Genomic DNA, 16,303 nt, shown 5'->3' with positions numbered 1-16,303 from the left:
CAACAAAATTCTGGTAAGATTTTGTTTGATACAAGCAATAGTGAAAAGATATTAATTCAACACGAAACGTTAGGTATGGACGGAGCCACAAACAATTTTGTGGGGGCAATTTTCAGTGATGAAATTGCCTTAAAATTTTGATACAATGCTATATTAGGTTATGTCGAACAACATGATTCTGGCTAATTGATGTTTAGAATGCAAATTGTAAATCCTTAGCTAAGCAAAAAATTACATAGCTTAGAAGGGTGAAAGGATAAGTTATTCAATTGAATGATCGAAAAAACAAAAGTGCATGACGATAAAATAGAGGTATAAAATGTTTTATTTATTTAACACATTCTAAAGAAATTGATTTGAGCTAAGTCATACACTAGGCTAACCATAACTAGATGTTGAACTAGCCACAATAGATACTCATTGACAAATAATAGGAGACAAATAAAAATTGTAGGAGATTCATGAAAAGAAAATAAAAATAAATGATTAATGGACAAGAAGTCCAGGCCCAAAACAAAAATAGAGAAAATAACAGCCCATAACCCCACTCAGTAAAAAGCCCAACCCGTTTCTTACATCACGCAAGAATTACCGGGAAATAACGCCTGCCGGTTTTCTGGTTCGTCCTCAGTCCTCACTATTCCTCCGCTCAATCTGCAACTGCGCCTCCTCCGCGCCGTCCGCACTACCGCCGCCTCCTCGCCGTCCGCGATAACGCCGCCCATCCGTCTGCGACAACGCCTCATCATCCTCTATTCTGTTGCGTCTTCTGGTTTCTCAGGGTAAGCAAATAAAACGAAAAGGTATTTGCTTAAATAGTGTGATTTTGCTTGCAAGGGTTTCTAGTTAGGGCTAATGGAAATTTACGATTTGGGTTAGTGATTAAGTAGTGTAAGTTTAATTGGGTTGATGGGTTTTCTGTATTTCATTTGTGATCTGAGAAGTGGTCCTGCTGGTGTCTAAAGTAACGGTATTGATTTGTTGGGTTTTACAGGTTAGGTCCATTTCTACTGATTTAGAACTGCCAGAGGGTTTCTGGGGTTTGATTATCCAAACCAATTTTCAAATCTGTTTATTTTGATTCTTCTTCCAGCCCAGAATTAGTGACCGGCAATCCATATTTCGATTGGAATTAATTTTTTCCTACTTATTAGAATTAGCTCTTGATGATTTAATATGTATGCCTTCGTCTATTCCATCGAATTGAAACCTTGCATATCATGTTGTTGTTTGGTTGGCTTTGTATTGTCATACGCTGTTCAGCTATTGGGCTTTGGTATTAGTAGGATGAAACTGATTTTGGCTTGTAAAGTTAAAAGAAATATTGCTGGTCAGTAAGTCGTCTTTCTTTTCCCTCTAGTTTTTATTTTTATTTTTTTCGCTTTCTTATAAGGACTATTATTTATTTTTCATAGTTTAATGTTGCTCTATGTTCACAATTGGGTTGTGGCCGATAACGGATTGTATGAATTTCACTTGTGTTAACTGAACTATTTTGTATCAAGCTGTGAACTTGTGATTAACTGTAAGAGCATGTCTTAATACATAGTTCAAGATTATTGCTTTCATTTGATATGCTTGTGTGATTGGTTTAGAGTTTAGTGCATCTATGTTTGAGACAATTTGAGCTTCGGAAGTGATTTTCGCACTCCCCTTTTCGTGCCATGCACTCCTCTCTCATTTTCTAGCGTAGGATTGAATGAATTAAAGGGAATTGAGGGACAAATCCGAGGGGAGGGGTGTTGGAAGGAGAAAATGGGAGTGTGAAAATCACCACTCTTTGGTTTTTATACTTGGAATTTGTCTCTGGGGAAATGTGTAGAGTTTGTGAGTTACTATTTCATGTTACATCACCGTTGGCCATCACATTTACCAGTTTCTGTTTGCACACATTGTTAACACAGCTTTGCCCTGTTTTGAAGTCTAAACTGATGGGGGAGCTTGCAACTCAGAAACATGTTGAATTCATTGTATCAGTTGAAAAGGTCTGATTTTTGTGTTGGAGTAAAATTTTCATTGCTTTTGGTTTGTACATTGAAGCTAAGAGTAATATTATGGTGATGCTGTACTCAGAGAAAGGACTCTTTTGAGGCGGTCGCGATGGAGCATATAAGAATAAGTGGAGCATACTGGGGTTTGACTACTCTTGATCTTTTGGGAAAGCTCCACGTTGTGGATGTTGAAGAGGTTGTTTCCTGGGTCATCCAGTGCCAACATGATTCAGGTTTTTACTTTGTTTATATCACTATTCCGACGACACTGAACTATTATTTTGATGGGGTTGTAGAGATAATGATGATATAGTTGTGCTTGAGCAGGTGGGTTTGGAGGTAGCATTGGGCACGACCCACACATACTGTATACATTAAGTGCTGTGCAGGTTTTGGCCTTGTTTGACAAGCTTGGTGTTCTGGATGTTGAGAAGGTTGCAAGTTGTATCCTTTATCACATCTATTTGCAAAGTGAAAAAAGCTCTTGCTACCTTTATATGCATTTTCTGTTGATGAAAATGGATTCAAATTAATTGCAACACCTTCTGTTGGGAGGCTTCTTATTCAAAATTAGAATACTAACTGTATAAAGGATAGTGAGCATAGCAAGTTTTGTGCAACTTAATGTGTAATTCAGATGTGGCTGGGTTGCAAAATGATGATGGATCATTTTCAGGAGACATGTGGGGTGAAATTGATACACGGTACTCTTTTATGATTTCCTTTGAGTCTGGAGACTCATGATTTTGGAAGTCATCTCTTTATGTAGAACATGATTTAGTTACAATTCTTCGCTGTTTCTCATAGAAGGAATTAACAAAGCACTAACACACATTTTTCTTTTAGGTTTTCTTATATTGCTATCTCTTGTCTCTCATTACTACATCGTTTGGATAAAATCAATGTCGAGAAGGCAGTCAGCTACATTTTAAGTTGTAAAAATCATGATGGAGGGTTTGGATCTACGCCCGGTGCGGAGTCTCATGCAGGTCAAGGTAAGTTATTTACTCACATAATGTCTCTACAAAGTTTTACTTTCTGACTAGTGCTTAATAAATCAGTTGTGTTTTATAGCCATTTCATATTTTCTGTATTTTGCTTGTTAAATGAAATTTATGTGGGTTGTGCTCAGCATATTCATGCTTAGTTCAGATTCAGTCATTATCCATCAAATGTATTACTTGAACATGTTAACTTAATAGATAATCGGAGCTGTTTCCCTTTTGTCAATTCAATGGAAGTTAGCAGTTATTTTTGCATTGCACATAACCTAGTTAGTTTTAAGCTAAGGTTGTTAATACTATTTTCCTTATCACATCATTTAAACTCCCAAGTCTATTGATGTATCCTTAATCTTGCTTTTCCACATGTCGGGTCCAGCGATGACATAATTATTTTGTATTGTCTGTGATTCTGTGTGTCCAAATTACACACTCAAATACATCTTCGATCTGCCCATTGTGACTGCAGTTTTCTGTTGCGTGGGTGCCCTTGCCATTACGGGGTCACTACATCATATTGACAAGGACCTCCTCGGTTGGTGGTTATGCGAGCGGCAAGATAATAAAACTGGAGGTCTTAATGGTCGGCCAGAGAAACTTCCCGATGTGGGTTTTATTTTTGTTTGAAATTGAAGATTGAAACTGAATTTGCTTCTACTGACATTCTTGGAATCTCCCTTACGACATTTGTGCTGCACTTTAGGTCTGCTACTCATGGTGGGCTCTTTCCAGTTTGATAATGATTGACAGAGTTCATTGGATCAATAAGGACAAACTCATCAAGTTCATTTTAAACTGCCAGGTTACATTTACCTAATGAGCTATTTGTACATTTGCATTATTCTTTAGAAATGGCCATTCTCCATGTTTTCGTATTTTCAGAGTGAAAACTGTAACCATGCCTTGTTCAAAACTGCAGGACATTGAAAATGGAGGAATTTCTGACCGACCAGATGATGCCGTTGATGTCTACCATACCTACTTTGGTGTAGCTGGTATGTAATTGCTTTGGTTCCACCTTTGTTTTTTTTTCCAGTTTCTTTACATAGTAATTTGGCAACGTTAGTTAGAGCTTCTGAGCTTCCAACTAGTTTCACAAGGGTTGCTAGTAGGAAAAACTACTTATGATGGAACATAACGCCAAATGTTTTTATAAGATGATTTGTATTCCTCGCGTATTGTCTTTCGAGAAAAATATCTTGTTGCAAAATGAAATGGGGGTGTAAACGAAAGCAGATAACTTCCAACTTCAACAGTTTGCTATTTTATTCATGACATTACATCTCAGATTGATGTTTTTTGATGCAGGACTTTCCCTTCTTGAATATCCAGGGTTGAAAGCTATCGATCCGGCATACGCTTTGCCAGTTGATGTCGTAAATAGGATTATATTGGACAGGTAGAAGGCTCTTGTTGCAATGTGATACCTCATTGTTTCTCTAATATGTTACAAAGCTCACCAAAGTTTTGCATATTTGGTTAATAGGACTGGACTAGATTGAAATGAATCATTTGATTCTGAAAGATAACTATATTTCAAGACTTTCATTGTTGTCAGTGTCTTTCGGGTCCCAGGTCAAGGGTAGACCTGTAAACGGGTCGGGTTTATTGGGTTTGGGTCGTGTTCAACCCGACTCGTTAAGTTAACGGGTCATCCAAACCCAACCCGTTAAGCTAACGGGTCATCCGTTACCCGTTAACAATTATTATTATTATTTTGCGCAGAGTTTATTTTTTGTTGTTAAAGACTTGACTAAAATAACTAAAACATCATCAACTAACGGGTGCTAACGGATTGACCCAAAATGACCTGTTAGCGATCCGATCTTTTCACCCAAATACTAATATTAACGGGTCGGGTTCAAAATGCGGAGCCTAGTCATGGATTCGGGGTCACAAGGTCGGAGTAGTAGAACATACTATACTAGTGTCATATTTTATCTGCTGCGTGCCCATTTCGAGTACCGGAACTGAAACGAGGTTAAACTAATCAAATCCTACTACTTATCGTGCCCGCCCGAATCGTACGGTACACAAAACTGAAAATTTTCAGGTATCATTTGAGTCACGAAACGGCAGACAACAAGAGCCAAGTCTCTTTAATTGCATCCAGGGTGTTTTTCCACTTGCAATTTCCAAACAAACATGAGAGAAAAAAGAGAGCTGAAATGTTTGTCTTGCACGTGATCCTTCCGTGACAAGGTTCAAGATATTGGGCATCAAATATAAAAAACATCACGTGTTACTTTGTGGGATTTGGCTTATCCTTTTGACTCCTTTCGTTTTGTTTAGAGATTTCCGATGACAAAACAGCCGCCACCACCATCCAATCAAAAACCCACCTAATTGTTTCAAACGCATTTCATGTGCACACTGTGCCTCTTCCCTCGTTGTACTCGAAATTGAAACCAACTTACATTAAACGGGTTTAGGTTTAATAACGAAGAATAATGTGTTAGTGTTTTGTAAATAAAATTAGGTTTTTAGTTTCTTTACGTAGAAGTTGATTGTCACTTGGTATTTAAATCTAATGGTGCATTTTTATGTAAAAGTTTCTTTGCAAATAAAAATACATTATTGATTAATAGCGTCGCAATGATAATGAAACCCATTTCATATAAGTTATCTTGCGAAAATTAGACTAACTGAAGCAGCACATTGCCACCACTCAGGAAGAGACACATAAGGGTTCAAATTGTAAGTGGGGATTAATAATTTTAAGATGGTGTTATTCACAAACGCTTTTTTAACCCTCACATACTTTTATTAATTTTTAATAGTCAAATCCAGTAAATCGAAAAAAATTGAATACAAAATATATATATATATATATATATATGTACAGCCCCTCTTAATTTACTGGAATTTAAAAATTAATAGGGATTTGAAAAAAGGCGTGATCGAAAAGACATGTTCACGTCAACATGCGTGCACTCTTCACCTTATTGCCTCTGCCTCCCCATAATTCATTTCTATTTTTAATCTGACACGTGATTTTTATATTTCCTATTCTCTTTCTTAAATTATTTTAATTCAAGCATAGCTGATTCGAACGGAGTAGGATTCTCTCTTTTTTATTCTCATTCATTTCTCATTCTTCTTCTCACATTTTGATTTGTGTCTTATTGTCTTTATAAAAAATTAAAATAAAATATTAATATTATTTAACCGTAACCATTCAAGTATGAGAAAAGTGAAGGAAAGATAAATTAGGAGGGAAAAGAATCTTCTTCTGATTCGAACTCGAGTGCCCGAAGGCCAAGGCACTACTTTATTCAAAGAGTTGAGTAGAATAATAAAAATTCAGTCGATTACTAATTTAATATTTAATTTAACAAAATCTTTCGATTAACAAAAAAAATAGAAAATCGCACTATGATATTTCCACGCCACACTTACCATAATGGGAGAATAAAGATTTATTGTCAAGCTGTTTTACTTTACCTGTTTGGTCAGCAAAGGCTCCTCCTCCACTCGCCTTCAATCCATGGCAGCACATTTCCCAAGCTTGGTCACCGTTTATCCCACCGCCACAGACACTGGGGTCCGGTTTCACCGACCTCGTCGTTTGTTGGGAATCCGGATCCTCCATTGCTGATTGGCTGGTCGTGTGCGAGAGACTAAATTTAGATTTTAGAAAAAGAAAAATATCTATCTATATATCTATACAACGTGTAAGAGTACATGAAAAAAATTAGTTAAAATTAAAGTTAAACGGAAAAATTCAAGATGAAAAAAATCGGCAAATACCTTAAAATTCTAAGTGCCTTCATATAAAGAATGTAACAAGTGTTTTAACCTTATTTTTCCTAACAATCATAAACATTTTAGTAATTCCATAAGAAATCTTGTACCCTTAAGTACAATTAAAGATCGAATATTGTTAAACCAACTGATTCCTCAAAATTGCTTTGGATTCCCCTCGTGACAAATTTCAAATGGGTTCCAGCAAGAGTTTGCCTGGAAAGCTACACCATAATCCATACATGGATAGAATCTTGAATCAGCATTTCAATCTGAAGAAACTCTAATGCGATTCAATGGGGGCATAAATGCTGAAGTGTACTAAAATTGGTAAGTTTTTCAAGTTGCAAGTGAAATTGTACGTAGAACTGTTTTGCCAATAATCAGGGAAACAACTTCGCTGCTGATGGTCTACCACACGCAGACACAAGTTTTGATTAAAAAAATTAAAATTTGAACACGTGTTCGTGCGTGATTTGCTACTAGCAACAGCTGCTAATCTTTTAGCGGTAAAGTCTTGTTCAATAGCAGCCGTTGATCTTTCAGCATTGAAGTCTTGTTAAATAATAAGTCCTATTACCTCACCAGCCTATAACCCTACAGATATGATGTGTTATAGGCCTCATCAGCCTGGAAGGGATGCCCCTTCTATGCAAGAAACCATCAATGCCATTTCACTTACTCACACAAGATATTTTTGTATAATTTAATACTCAGACTCACGTGTATACTTATTGCTACTTGTCTTCGTCCTTTTTTTACAACTATTTAGGATGATGCAATCTGCGTATTCATTTTTATTTTTCATAGATAATTTTTAATTTTTAACAATCCAATCAGATAAATTGAGAAAAAATTATAGAGCATAAATCACTCCACATCAATAATAAATGCATTTTTTAGCATTATAAACACTCATGTTTAATCCAATCTCTTGATTTCGATTGATTTATTCAATTCGATTAAAAGAATAAAGAGTAGTGTGCAAATCACCTCTCTATATGCGTAAGTGGTGGACAACTTCTTCCCTCGACTAAGGAGAAGTTTATCGTTGCAATTGTTAAATGTTTATGTAGTATTACTAATATGAATGAACGATACAAATACTTTTATCCACTGTTCTAAAAATTCCCGTCTAGCACCACTTAGCCCTCGCCTAGACGCTAGGTGATTGGTCACCGTCCCGATTAATGCCTAGGTGTTTGAAACTTAAGAAAGAGAGTCTAGACCTGCTGAGTCGTCCACCTAGACCTCCTCAGAACTTACCTAGCCCACCCAAACTCGTCTAGGCACCTGCTTAGGTCGCGACTCATTTATACAAAAAATAGATAACTTTCATTTTGCATTTGATTTTTTTCCATAAATTGTAAAACAATTGTTGCATACTTAAATGAACACACATTATATCCTTATTTCCCGTGTTTTCATTATTTTCCAATAATTCATAATATATATGTCATTCTATTTTTTAGCTTGTGATAAAATTATATATATTCACTTAAATATAATAAATTTACTTAAATCCACCTAGTCTGCTTAGCCACTTAAGCACTAGGTCCCACCTCTCCGCCCGACTAGCGTCTAGCGTATTTTAAAACTTTGCTTTTACCTTTGCAAAATTTGTACAGCAACGTTTTTGAATGTGTCAACTACTACCAATATTATGAAATGGGACATTGCTCTTTCATGATATGGAATTTAAATACTGATTTTATTTCCAATTTTTCATTGCTTGCACATGTTTTCTTTTGTTTTTGTTTTAAAATAAAGCAGTTTAGACTGGAGTCTCAGCTCCCCCAAATCATATTGTTCTCTTTGTAGAATAAAACAACGAGGGATGGCAAAGCTTTATAAAAATATCAAAGGCTATCATTGTCACAATCCTTCTTGCAGCATTTCTTTATGGATTCCCAAATCTTCCAAAGCCAAACTTTCGTCAAAACGTGTCTTAAAAAAATTGATCCACAATATAATTTTCAGGTAGCAATCAATTTCAACTCATTACTTACGTATCTAACTTGAGTAATTTATGTATAAATTTGTACAAGACTGAATCGTTGATGTACATAAATTTGAAAGAACTCGTATTACATTTATATTTGAGTCAAATATTTATCAATCTAAGCTCGTTCAATCTAAACGAACTCGGTCCATACCAAATTCGATCCATGTGATCGTGCTACGTATAAAATTATCGCCCCGTAGCATTCTTAAAAAGTTCTGTACACACTAATTCCCTACTAAATTTATAAAAAAAAAATGCAAGAAAAATTCTTAAACAAAGGGGACGCATCTCAATAACTCAAGAAACAAAGGTTTTATTGCCATTATGGCAAAATATAGTGCGATTGTACTGAGCTGGCAGTTGGCAGCTGGCACTGTCATTGCACAAAGCATAAACAAAAATTAAAGATACAAAGTAATGATAGAAATATCATATTTTTTAAGCAAAACTTCCAAATCAAACTATGTGATTGTAAATAATTATATTATTATTTAAATATAATTAACGTGTTTATTTTTTATTGATGATATATCATTTAGTCTAAAATTTGATCTTTCTAGTATTATTCAAGGTAAAAGTGAAGGAAAAGCCAATTCCAAACCACGGCAAGTGGCCTAGTAAAAAAACTACTGACTGCAGCTCGCTAAAGAAAATAGCGGAAGGTTTTGAATTCGATATTTTATAAATAGTGAATTTACTTAATATGACTACTTAGAGGATGTAATTTCTAACTAATCTTCTCTAAATCTGAAAGGAATAGGTAATCCAGTTCGACATCGATCATTCCTTTTAAAAGAAAAAGAAGTAAAAGCCATTTTCCCAATTCCCTATTTCCCTGCTTTTCTTCCAATACCACCAAATAGATGCTTCACTCACAGCTGGCCTGGACAGTGAACCAGCTGGCCTGCTCAGTGAACCAGCTGGCCTGCTCATTGGGTTAGGTCTGTACCCTGCTTTTGGGTAGGGACATGTCCTATACCTTAAGTGGGGAGCCCACTCAGAGCGGAGCAAACGGCTACATTTTAAATCCTTTTGGCTCTGTTCAGTCCACTCATTTATCCAAATTTGAAATCCTACGTGGTGGCTGATGTGGCGATGGACCTGATGACGTGGACAGTGAGTGGCTGTTGTGAGAAGTGGCTTCTGAGAAAAGCCGAATGAAAATTGGGCTATAAAAGCCAGTGTTTTTGGTTTGTGTTTCCACAGACTCAGAGCAGTTCAGTAAAGAAGCTCCACACTTTGTCTTCACCCTTCTTCTGCCCAACTCAACTCTCTTCTTCTGCTTCCATGGCTGGTTCAGCTTTTGGAATAATGGTTTTTTCTCTAAGTGCTTTTCTGAGTCTTGCATTGCTGGGTTTGGTCAGCTCAGCAAAATTTGATGAGCTTTTCCAGCCAACCTGGGCTTTCGATCATTTCACCTACGAGGGAGAGCAAATTCACATGAAACTTGACAACTTTTCCGGTATATTAAAATCTCCCACACAAAAAAAAATACCAATCGATACCATAAAATGTTTTCTTTCCAGTTTTCAACCAATGAAGCTCTGATTTTTTCTCTCAATTTTTTTGGTTATTTTCTTGTTAAAATGGTTTCTATGCCTCATGGCATCTCGTGTTAATAATATAATATTTTATGTTTTAATTTTCTCACGTAGTATTGTATTATTAGTTCGAAACACCGGCCGTCACTAGGATGTATGTAATCTGTCATTTTTTTAAAAAATAATTGGCTTGAAATTTTAGGTGCTGGGTTTTCAATTTAAGAACTTTTTGGGTGTTTGGATTTATTTACCCAAAAAAAATGCAATGTTTCTTAGTTCTTTGCTGGGTCTAATATATTGCTGGGTATGAAATTTCAGGAGCTGGGTTTCAATCCAAGAACAAGTACCTGTTTGGAAAAGTGAGCCTTCAGATTAAGCTCATCGAGGGCGACTCTGCTGGAACCGTCACTGCTTTCTATGTAAGTAAACACTTTCCCTTCAGTCTTAATTTAATTTAAAGTAAAATATTTAATCTTGCATTCGATGTTTTTGTTTCCATCTATTGATTTAACTAAATTTAATTACTTCCGGTAAACAATATAAGCTTTTTTTGTTTGGTTTAATTTTTATTTATTTTTGTAGATGTCATCGGACGGTCCACAACACAATGAGTTCGACTTTGAGTTTCTGGGGAACACGACAGGGGAACCTTATTCGGTGCAGACCAATTTATACGTGAATGGCGTGGGAAACAGAGAACAAAGATTGAACCTTTGGTTCGATCCCACCACGGAATTCCATTCCTACTCCATCTTCTGGAATCAGCGCCAAGTAGTGTAAGCACTCTCGCATTTTCGATTACGGATTAATAAACGCAATATTATTTTAGCTACGGATTAGAAAACACGATATTATTTTAACTACGGATTAGTAAACGCGACATTAATCCGAAACATTGGGCCACTCTCTGCATAAATATATAAAAGTTGGAAAGAAAAACATAAGGCAACCCATGAAAAAAAGGAAAAGAATCTTGCATGATGGATGTAGGGACAGACGTGTTCTGCTGTGCTTTTGAGCCATTGGCATTTTGCTATGCCCTACCGCATCATGTCTCACGTGTTAATAGAGAGAGCACTGTAGGTACATGACAGAACTTACTTACAATCGGAATGCTAAGTAAGAAGGTATTCCAAACTAATCAAGCATTGTCGTCTGTTTTAATTATTTTAGATAATATTTGATCGGCTTGAGATACTAGTATTCAATCGAGCATTGTTAGTTTAGTATATCATCACAGTGAAATTAGACTGTTCCCAAAAGAAAACCCTTTAATGTGTGTTTGGTGGATTCTTTAAATTAAAATTGTATGTGGGGTCTGCATGAGTGGTTGACATTAGCCAATACTTCTAGACTGTCGTGCATGACAGAATTTACATCCAGTCGGGACGTCAAGTAAGACGAGATTTCAATTCAGTCAAATATTGTTGTCTGATTGAATGTTTTCGGACAATAATATTTGATCGGTTTGAGATATCAATATTCAATCAGGCATCATTGCTCGTTTTATAAGTTTAGAATATTGTCACAGTGAAATCAAGTTTCTAGCTAACCCCAATATAAATAAGAAGGGAAGTATGATATTCTTCTCGAAGTTCTTTTCTTTGACATCAGACATTGCCTTGTGTATTTCTTTACAAATTGTTGACGTTTTTGTTCTTGTTTTGGTCAGGTTCCTAGTGGATGAGACGCCCATTAGAGTCCACACCAACATGGAAAACAAAGGAGTGCCCTTTCCCAAGGACCAAGCCATGGGTGTGTACAGTTCAATTTGGAATGCAGATGACTGGGCCACACAGGGTGGTAGGGTCAAGACAGATTGGTCCCATGCACCCTTCATTGCAACCTACAAGGGCTTTGAAATCAATGCCTGTGAGTACCCAGTTTCCATTGCAGCTGCAGATAAGGCAAAGAAGTGCATCAGCAATGGTGGCCAGAAGTACTGGTGGGATGAGCCTACTTTGTCAGAGCTAAGTGTCCACCAGAACCACCAGCTCGTTTGGGTGAAGGCTCACCACATGGTCTACGACTACTGCACCGATTCTGCTAGGTTTCCGGTGACTCCACTCGAGTGCGTGCATCACCGCCACTAGTTGATGGTGCGAGCAATAACAGTCGGGAACGAGAGGGGGAAGAAAGAAACATTGTATAAAAGAAATCCAGGAGTGGGGGCGGGGGGTTAAAAACTAAATAAACATGTGCTTCATGTTTTGTTCAATTTATTTGTTGTGTCTGTTGGTCTTTGTATGATAGGGCATGGTAATTTTAATGTGAAATATGAAGTTCTTTTTAGCATACACTTTGGGGGATTTTGTCCACTACTATGACCAAAACATTTTGTACAATTGTGCTAGGTTGCATGCCACGCTACTACGACCAAAGCATTTTGTACAATTGTAACGTTTTGTACAGTTATGCTAGGTTGCATGCCACGCTACTTCGACCAAAACATTTTGGACAATTGTACTAAGTTGCATGCCACGCTACTACGACCAAAGCATTTTGTACAATTGTAACATTTTGTACAGTTGTGCTAGGTTGCATGCCACACTACTACGACCTAAACATTGTGTACAATTGTGCTAAGTTGCATGCCACGCTACGCCACGCTACTACGACCAAAACATCAAAACATTTTGTACAATTGTGCTAGGTTGCATGCTTTTCACTGTGGCTATAGTTACATGTAGGTCACGGGAAAAACAATCATGCGTTCAATGGTAGGTGGGGGTGGAAAATGAAAGAAATAAAGAGTGGACCCCAGAATTGACTTTTTGCGTGGGGATAAATGAATTTGGATCTTTTTCGGACCTTGCCGTTTGAAGTCTTAACGAGTCGGGAGTTTGAACTGTTTAAAAGAGAGAAAAAAGAGATCCGGACTCTTGAGTTGTATGATCTGGACTCTTGAGTTGTATGGCCACCAGTTCGGTGCCTCTAAATTTTGTGTCTTTTTAGTGTCTCTTCTTTAATCACTTGACACGTGTTTTCAACTTACTAAATGGTTAACACTGTTAACTTCATTATTTTGATTATTTTGCATTGGAAATTAAAACCAAAAACCCAGAAATACCAAGGTAGAGTAAACACCAAAATCTTCAGTTCTATCGATAGCCATCAAATCACCCAAACCCACGACCAGCCCTCCTCGTCAACGACAACTCCGTATATTCATAGACGCTGACCAACTCTCTCTCTCTCTCTCTCTCTCTCTCTCTCTCACCCCCATGATTTCATATGGATTCAACCATCAAAGGAGGAGGATGTTTTGGCTGGGATTTTGCATGATAATGATAGTGAGAGAGACTGGAGGAGGAGGATGATGTTGGATTCTAATGAGGGACTTGGTGGTGGCTTAGCTAGCCGCTGTTATGGGGTCGATAGTCTGGTTTCTAATCAGGCCAGATGCTCACAGTCGGAGGATTCGAGTGGATGTTTCCCCGACGGATATGCGGACGATGGTTGAATCGAGTCGATTCGTGTGCCTAGAGAGATTGGAGGGGGAGGATGTTTTCCTGGTCGTGAAACTGGAGGAGTATGATGTTTTTCCGGCCGTGACATTGGAGGAAGGGGATGTTTTCTCGGCGGGGTTGCAGCGGGTGTGCCTAGAGGATTTTTGGAAATTCTCCTTTTAATGAAAGAAATAATAAAGTTGACATTGTTAAGTTGAAAGACACATGTCATGCAATTAAAGAAGAGATATTGAGGAGGCACAAAATTTAGAGACACCAGACCTGCGGCTGAGTTGTACTGAGGTGAATTAGCAGAATAAGTTAATAGGGACCGTTGGATTCAATTTGAGTGGTCTAGATTACCTGCTCCTTGATAATGAGATCTCTAGGGTAAGTGAGAAGTGATTCAATCTTTAAACTCGGATTTTGAGTTGTTGAACTAAGTAAAAATAACTTACTAAATGTGTAATCAAAAGTAATGGAATAATTCAATTGGTTAAGACCATTCACACTTACTTAAAAATCCTAAAACTAATTCTCCATCTTTTAATCATCGTTTTTACAATAATAATATTAGGTTCGATAAAATTGTTAGGCACATGTCAAATTATAATTCATCCGTATCTTCCATCAATTATAAAGGAGAATTGGACCATTTGGTAATAAATAATTGGAGTCTATGTTTAAAGAGAAGTTAAAAAGAAGCCTAAAGTCATAGGCCATATGTGTTTGTGTGATTCAAATTTTTGTGTCACGGACTTCACATCACATTCCTTGTAAAAGAGGAATGTGGGAGCTAAAGTCATTGTTGGTAGTTGTTACCTTGGATTTATCACCCTGACATGACACTACTCGACATTGTCTTAACACAACACAACAGTTTTTGAGTCTTTAAGAGGAAGAAATCAAAGAAATATCACAATAATACAACTTAAAAGCTTCTCCTTCAGCTTTTCTCGAAGCTTCGTCGAGGGTCTCGTTTTAATTTAACGTGGATTATCGCTTATAAATAAACAGTTCTTTCGTCTTCTTGCTAATACTGCTGGGCCAAGGCTAGCATGCATGATTGAGTTAATTAAATGGCACAATGTTTAGTTAATTTCTTATGTTTTTGGAACATCAAGGTTTCGCTACAGTCCAAAACGTAGTGTAATTAGGGATAACCATACTGCTTCTGTGCTAATGGTTTTTGGTAATCCTTGACATAATCCAAAGGACTGAGGTCCCATGCATAAGAAAGGATAAGAAGATGGTTGTGGAAGGAGGTGATGGTTACCCACTCACATTGAATTAATCTAAATAATAGAAGAGAAAGTTACTATGCATCTTTTGTATTCATGCACACTTGGTCTTGGTTTATTAAAAGATAAAAATGAATAAAAATGTGCAGAAAAAGAAAACTAGTGTTCATAAATTAGATGGTTTACCGGCTCTTCACGAGCTTTGACACCAAAAATTCAATTCAATAAACAATGAACCAGTTCATATAATGAAGTGAGATTCTTTATCTTGTGGGTTTTTAGCCAAAATGATTCTGGAGATTGACATAACTCCTCACTTTGAGGCACCGGGATTAAAATCGATAGAAGTAGTCTCTAAGTTTGTCCACCGTCAATCATTTTGATCATTCTGTGAAAAATCTTCGTTAAATAAGGACCAAAACAAAAATACTCTCAATTTTTGTCAAGTCATTTTGGGCCATTGTTTACTAAATTGAGTGTATTTTGGTTATTTTATTCCTTATTTAACCGAGATTTTGCACAAAATGATCAAAAATATTGACGGTGGACAAACTCAGAAACTTTTATCGATTTCAAATCTCAGAGATCAAAGTAAAAAATTCTGCTAACTTTAGAGACCATTTTGCTAAAATGCCATTATTTTGCAAAAATAAAAGCTCAAAGCTAAATGAAGCCATTTTACTATAATAAATCAAATGGCTCACTTAAAAGTCCCTCTTCAACATAAAGTAATGCTCAAGATCATTTAAAATTAGAGCTCTGAACACGATCGAAAATGACAAATTATCTTTAAGACCTCAATGAAGTTCATAAATAATATATCAAAATGCTCTCAACACATTATCGAACAAAATTTATTTTCTACAAAGAACGAACGTCATACACGAAGAATTACAAGCTCGTGACAAAGAATGCCCCAGTGCTATGAAAGAGATGGAGCTACCACTCATTTAAGGAGTATAAGATAAGGTGGATGATCAATAGTAAAGGCAATAATTAATTGTGTGGGTAAACACGCAAGGTCCCATCCCACCGATTTTTAAAGGCTGGGAAAAAGGTTTGATCGATCATTGAGTACGAAATACAAGTGAAAGCATCAAAAACATCCACAGAAAGACAATGATGGCATCGAATTTGAAGCTCAGTCTACATGAAGTGATCAAAGTGGGAGACAAAGATAAATGTAAAATAAGCCAAAAGCGATTTTATGCACTTGTTGAACAGAAAAATGAACTGTAAATTATATGTAAAGGAGCTTATTAGATGCCTTAATACATATATTCTAGTTATAATTACAACGCTTCAACAGAGCACAAATAGGAAAAAGTCTG

At 36.6% G+C, this 16,303-nt stretch overlaps 2 protein-coding genes across 6 annotated transcripts; both read left to right on the top strand.

Moving 5' to 3' along the window:
* Window positions 1-585: 585 nt before the first annotated feature.
* Window positions 586-4,536, top strand: LOC103944493 (geranylgeranyl transferase type-2 subunit beta 1). 5 transcript variants are annotated; one of them, XM_048578127.1, is made up of 10 exons: window positions 586-803; window positions 1,923-1,985; window positions 2,074-2,224; window positions 2,319-2,435; window positions 2,629-2,695; window positions 2,838-2,986; window positions 3,462-3,598; window positions 3,696-3,794; window positions 3,912-3,987; window positions 4,301-4,536. In XM_048578127.1, exons 2-10 carry the CDS (start codon window positions 1,932-1,934, stop codon window positions 4,393-4,395), a joined length of 945 nt encoding a protein of 314 aa, XP_048434084.1. In that variant the 5' UTR covers window positions 586-803; window positions 1,923-1,931; the 3' UTR covers window positions 4,396-4,536. The 5 variants fall into 5 exon arrangements, with proteins under 5 accessions (XP_048434084.1, XP_009353229.1, XP_009353228.1 ...); XM_009354954.3 differs by having other exon boundaries at window positions 587-782; XM_009354953.3 differs by having other exon boundaries at window positions 587-782; window positions 1,905-1,985.
* A 5,492-nt stretch (window positions 4,537-10,028) lies between these two features.
* Window positions 10,029-12,581, top strand: LOC103944494 (xyloglucan endotransglucosylase/hydrolase protein 9-like). The gene is given in 4 exon segments (NM_001317979.1): window positions 10,029-10,203; window positions 10,601-10,701; window positions 10,865-11,058; window positions 11,955-12,581. Coding segments are annotated over 4 exon segments (891 nt in total). The 3' UTR covers window positions 12,376-12,581.
* The last annotated feature ends 3,722 nt before the right edge of the window (window positions 12,582-16,303 follow it).

The sequence above is a fragment of a genome, unplaced genomic scaffold (assembly GCF_019419815.1).
Source record: "Pyrus x bretschneideri cultivar Hongxiangsu unplaced genomic scaffold, Pyrus_bretschneideri_v1 Contig12, whole genome shotgun sequence".
Lineage (NCBI taxonomy): Eukaryota > Viridiplantae > Streptophyta > Magnoliopsida > Rosales > Rosaceae > Pyrus > Pyrus x bretschneideri.
The sequence above is the reverse complement of the archived record's forward strand: the minus strand, read 5'-3'. Positions and strand labels throughout refer to the sequence as shown.